The 6,000-nt window shown below is 61.8% G+C and overlaps 1 protein-coding gene across 1 annotated transcript in view; it reads right to left on the minus strand.

Moving 5' to 3' along the window:
- The window catches only part of LOC125686310 (proto-oncogene vav-like), a gene marked incomplete at its 5' end in the record, with an annotated part of 38,547 nt that extends 32,648 nt beyond the window's left edge, over positions 1-5,899 (minus strand). Inside the window, 2 exon segments of the mRNA XM_048930090.1 lie at positions 2,423-2,518; positions 5,690-5,899. Of these exon segments, the coding sequence (XP_048786047.1) occupies positions 2,423-2,518; positions 5,690-5,899 (306 nt within the window).
- Between the last annotated feature and the right edge of the window lie 101 nt (positions 5,900-6,000).

Here is a 6,000-nt window from a genome sequence, read left to right on the forward strand (position 1 = left end):
CCCCCCCCCAAAAAGACCCAGGTGACCCCTAAGGACCCAGGTGTCCCCAAAGGACCCAGGTGTCCCCAAAGGACCCAGGTGTCCCCCACCCCAAAAGGACCCAGGTGTCCCCTTCTGTCCCTATGGAACCCAGATGTCCCCTACACCCCTGAAAGGACCAGGTGCCCCCCACCCCAAAGAACCCAGGTGTCCCCCCACCCCCTAAGGACCCAGGTGTCCCCAAAGGACCTGTGTGTACCCCACCCCAAAAGGACCCACGTGTCCCCAGCGGAGCTCAGATGTCCCCTTCCATCTACAAAGGGTTCAGTTGACCACAAAAGGACCCAGGTGACCCCAAAGGATCTGGGTGTCCCCCACCCCCTAAAGGACCCAGGTCGACCCCAAGAGATCCAGGTGTCCCCCACCCCAAAAGGATCCACATGTTCCTTTCTGTCCCCAGGGAACCCAGATGTCCCCTACACTCCTGAAAGGACCCAGGTGTCCCCCACCCCAAAAGGACCCAGGTGACCCCTAAGGACCCAGGTGACCCCAAAGGACCCAGGTGTCCCCCACCCCAAAAGGACCCAGGTGTCCCTTTCTGTCCCTATGGAACCCAGATGTCCTCTACACCCCTGAAAGGACCAGGTGTCCCCCACCCCAAAAGGACCCAGGTGTACCCAAAAGACCTGGGTGTCCCCCACCCCAAAAGGACCCATGTGTCCCCCCACCCCAAAAGGACCCAGGTGTCCCCAAAGGATCTGGGTGCCCCCCACCCCAAAAGGACCCAGGTGACCCCAAGAGATCCAGGTGCCCCCCACCCCAAAGGACCCACGTGTTCCTTTCTGTCCCTATGGAACCCAGATGTCCCCTACACCCCTGAAAGGACCCAGGTGCCCCCCACCCCAAAAGGACCCAGGTGACCCCAAAGGACCCAGGTGTCCCCCACCCCAAAAGGACCCAGGTGTCCCCTCTGTCCCTATGGAACCCAGATGTCCCCTACACCCCTGAAAGGACGAGGTGTCCCCCACCCCAAAAGGACCCAGGTGTCCCCCCACCCCAAAAAGGACCCAGGTGACCCCTAAGGACCCAGGTGACCCCAAAGGACCCAGGTGTCCCCAAAGGATCTGGGTGTCCCCCACCCCAAAAGGACCCACGTGTCCCCAAGGGGGCTCAGATGTCCCCTTCCATCTCCTAAGGGTTCAGGTGACCACAAAAGGACCCAGGTGACCCCAAAGGATCTGGGTGTCCCCCACCCCTAAAGGACCCAGGTGACCCCAAGAGATCCAGGTGTCCCCCACCCCAAAAGGATCCACATGTTCCTTTCTGTCCCCAGGGAACCCAGATGTCCCCTACACCCCTGAAAGGACGAGGTGTCCCCCACCCCAAAAGGACCCAGGTGTCCCCCCACCCCAAAAGGACCCAGGTGACCCCAAAGGACCCAGGTGTCCCCCCACCCCATAAGGACCCAGGTGTCCCCTTCTGTCCCTATGGAACCCAGATGTCCCCTACACCCCTGAAAGGACCCAGGTGTCCCCCCACCCCTAAGGATTTCTGATGTCTGCAAAGGATCCAGGTGTCCCCTACACCCCTGAAGGGATCCAGGTGACCCCAAATGACCCAGGTTGTCCCCAAAGGATTGGGGTGTCCCCACCCCAAAAGGACCCACGTGTCCCCAAGGGGGCTCAGATGTCCCCTTCCATCTCCAAAGGGTTCAGGTGACCACAAAAGGACCCAGGTGACCCCAAAGGAGCCAGGTGTCCCCCACCCCAAAAGGACCCAGGTGACCCCAAAGGACCCAGGTGTCCCCATAGGATCTGGGTGTCCCCCACCCCAAAAGGACCCAGTTGACCCCAAAGGATCCAGATGTTCCCAAAGGACCTGGGGTGTCCCCCACCCCAAAAGGACCCACGTGTCCCCCACCCCCAAAAGGACTCAGTTGTACCCAAAGGACCTGGGTGTCCCCCACCCCAAAAGGACCCACGTGTCCCCCCACCCCAAAAGGACTCAGTTGTACCCAAAGGACCTGGGTGTCCCCCACCCCAAAAGGACCCACGTGTCCCCAAGGGGGCTCAGATGTCCCCTTCCATCTCCAAAGGGTTCAGGTGACCACAAAAGGACCCAGGTGACCCCAAAGGACCCAGGTGACCCCTAAGGACCCAGGTGTCCCCCACCCCAAAAGGACCCACGTGTCCCCAAGGGGGCTCAGATGTCCCCCTCCATATCCAAAGGGTTCAGGTGACCACAAAAGGACCCAGGTGACCCCAAAGGAGCCAGGTGTCCCCTTCTGTCCCTATGGAACCCAGATGTCCTCTACACTCCTAAAAGGACCAGGTGCCCCCCCACCCCAAAAAGACCCAGGTGTCCCCCAATGGGGCCCAGGTGTCCCTGGGATGTCCCAGGTGTCCCCAGACGGACCCCTCCCCTTTATTTCCCCCCCCCTGACCTGCAGCAGGAGGTGGTACTTCAGCACCCGCTGCATCGGCACCATCAGGAGATCCCGCAGGGAGAAGCGGCCATTGTTGGCTCTCTGGGAACATTCCTGGGGGGGTCACGGGGTCACGGGGGGTCACGGAGGGGTCACGGGGTCAGGAAGGGGTCGTGGGGTCAAGGGGGGGGTCGGAAGAGTCAGGGGGATGTGGGGGGTTGTGGGGGGTCATGGGGTGCCGGGGGATGTGGGGTGATTTGGGGGGTCATAGGGGTCACAGGGGGTCATGAGGGGTCACGGGGTCAGGAAGGGGTCGTGGGGTCAAGGGGGGGTCGGAAGAGTCAGGGGGATGTGGGGGGTTGTGGGGGTCATGGGGTGCTGGGGGATGTGGGGCGATTTGGGGGGTCATAAGGGTCACAGGGGGTCATGAGGGGTAACAGAGGGGTCACGGGGTCAGGAAGGGGTCGTGGGGTCATGGGGGGGTCAGAAGGGTCAGGGGGATGTGGGGGGTTGTGGGGGTCATGGGGTGCTGGGGGATGTGGGGCGCAGGGGGATGTGGGGCAATTTGGGGGGTCATGGGGGTCACGAGGGGTCATGAGGGGTCACGGGGTCACGGGGTCAGGAAGGGGTCGTGGGGTCATGGGGGAGTCAGAAGGGTCAGGGGGATGGGGGGAGATGTGGGGTGCAGGGGGGGTGTGGGGTGATTTGGGGGGGTCATGGGGGTCACGGGGGGTCATGAGGGGTCAGAGGGGGTCATGGGGTCAGGAAGGGGTCGTGGGGTCAAAGGGGGGTCGGAAGAGTCAGGGTGATGTGGGGGGTTGTGGGGGTCATGGGGTGCCGGGGGATGTGGGGTGATTTGGGGGTTCATGGGGGTCACGGGGGGTCATGGGGGTCACAGGGGGTCACGGGGTCAGGAAGGGGTCGTGGGGTCACGGGGAGGTCGGAAGAGTCGGGGGATGTGGGGGGTTGTGGGGGTCATGGGGTGCCGGGGGATGTGGGGTGATTTGGGGGGTCATAAGGTCACAGGGGGTCATGAGGGGTCACGGGGTCAGGAAGGGGTCGTGGGGGTCATGGGGGGGTCAGAAGGGTCAGGGGGATGTGGGGGGTTGTGGGGGTCATGGGGTGCTGGGGGATGTGGGGCGCAGGGGGATGTGGGGCAATTTGGGGGGGTCATGGGGGTCACGAGGGGTCATGAGGGGTCACAGGGGGTCACGGGGTCAGGAAGGGGTCGTGGGGTCACGGGGGATTCAGAAGGGTCAGGGGGATGGGGGGGGTTGTGGGGGTCATGGGGTGCCGGGGGATGTGGGGTGTGGGGAGATTTGGGGGGTCATGGGGGTCACGGGGGGTCATGAGGGGTCACGGGGTCAGGAAGGGGTCGTGGGGTCACGGGGGGGTTCGGAGAGTCAGGGGGATGTGGGGGGTTGTGGGGGTCATGGGGTGCCGTGGGATGTGGGGTGCAGGGGGATGTGTGTAGGCAATTTGGGGGGTCATTGGGGGTCACGGGGGGTCATGAGGGGTCACAGGGGGTCACGGGGGTCAGGAAGGGGTCGTGGGGTCATGGGGGGGTCAGAAGGGTCAGTGTGATGCGGGGGGTTGTGGGGGTCATGTGTGCTTCCAGTGCTCCCAGTGCTTCCAGTGCTCCCAGTAACACCTCCCATTGCTCCCAGTATCAGCCCAATATCCCCCTCCCAGTGCTCCCAGTGCTTCCTGTAGCCCCTCCCAGTGCTCCCAGTAACACCTCCCAGTGCTCCCAGTGCTCCCAGTATCATCTCCCAGTTCTCCCAGTGCTCCCATTGCTCCCAATATCACCTCCCAGTGCTCCCAGTGCTCCCAGTAACACCCTCCCATTACTCCCAGTGCTCCCAGTGCTCCCAGTATCATCTCCCATTGCTCCCAGTATCACCTCCCAGTGCACCCAGTGCTCCCAGTGCTCCCAGTAACACCTCCCAGTGCTCCCAGTATCACCTCCTAGTGCTCCCAGTGCTCCCAATGCTCCCAGTATCACCTCCCAGTGCTCCCATTGCTCCCAGTATCACCTCCCAGTGCTCCCAGTGCTCCCAGTAACACCTCCCATTGCTCCCATTGCTCCCAGTATCTCCTCCCAGTGCTCCCATTGCTCCCAGCGCTCCCAGTGTTCCCAGTGCTCCCAGTATCACCTCCCAGTGCTCCCATTGCTCCCAGTGCTCCCCAGTATCACCTCCCATGCTCCCAGCGCTCCCAGTGCTCCCAGTGACACCTCCCAGTGCTCCCAGTATCACCTCCCAGTGCTCCCAGTAACACCTCCCATTACTCCCAGTGCTCCCAGTGCTCCCATTGCTCCCAGTGCTCCCAGTGCTCCCAGTGCTCCCAGTAACACCTCCCATTGCTCCCAGTATCAGCCCAATATCCCCTCCCATTGCTCCCAGTGCTCCCAGTGCTCCCAGTACTCCCAATGCTCCTAGTATCACCTCCTAGTGCTCCCAGTGCTCCCATTGCTCCCAGTGCTCCCAGTAACACCTCCCATTTCTCCCAGTATCAGCCCAATATCCCCTCCCAGTGCTCCCAGTAACACCTCCCAGTGCTCCCATTGCTCCCAGTGCTCCCAGTGCTTCCTGTAGCCCCTTCCAGTGCTCCCAGTATCACCTCCCATTGCTCCCATTGCTCCCAATGCTCCCAGTGCTCCCATTGCTCCCAGTATCACCTCCTATTGCTCCCAGTATCACCTCCCAGTGCTTCCCAGTGCTCCCAGTGCTCCCAGTGCTCCCAGTAACACCTCCCAGTGTTCCCAGTATCACCTCCCAGTATCTTCTCCCAGTGCTCCCAGTGCTCCCAGTTTCACCTCCCAGTGCTCCCAATGCTCCCAGTGCTCACAGTGCTCCCAGTAACACCTCCCAGTGCTCCCAGTGCTCCCAGTATCACCTCCCATTGCTCCCATTACTCCCAGTGCTCCCAGTGCTCCCAGTGCTCCCAGTAACACCTCCCAGTGCTCCCATTGCTCCCAGTTTCACCTCCCAGTTCTTCCAGTGCTCCCAGTGCTCCCAGTATCACCTCCCAATGCTCCCAGTATCACCTCCCAGTGCTCCCAGTATCACCTCCCATTGCTCCCAGTGCTCCCAGTATCACCTCCCATTGCTCCCAGTGCTCCCAGTGCTCCCATTGCTCCCAGTGCTCCCATTGCTCCCATTGCTCCCAGTGCTCCCAGTATCTCCTCCCAGTGCTCCCATTGCTCCCAGCGCTCCCAGTGCTCCCAGTGCTCCCAGTATCACCTCCCATTGCTCCCATTGCTCCCAGTGCTCCCAGTATCACCTGCAGCTTCATGCGTATGTCGGTTCCGGCCGCCAGCTGATCCAACCTCCGCGCTGCCGCCTCCACCTGACTGCAGTAGCGGCCGTACAGCAGGAACCTGAGGGGCCAAAAGTGCCCAAATCGGCCCAAAATGACCCAAAACGGCGCCGGACCCCAAACGGCACCGAACCCCACAGATGGAATCAAAAACAGGGTGGATTTGGACCCAAAACCGGATCCCAAATGGGCCGAAAAGGACCCAAAATCAGACGGGTGAAATCAGATCCCAAAAGGGCAGAAATGGACCCAAAAAAGACCCCAAAATCAGACCA

The sequence above is a fragment of the Lagopus muta genome, chromosome 34 (assembly GCF_023343835.1).
Source record: "Lagopus muta isolate bLagMut1 chromosome 34, bLagMut1 primary, whole genome shotgun sequence".
Lineage (NCBI taxonomy): Eukaryota > Metazoa > Chordata > Aves > Galliformes > Phasianidae > Lagopus > Lagopus muta.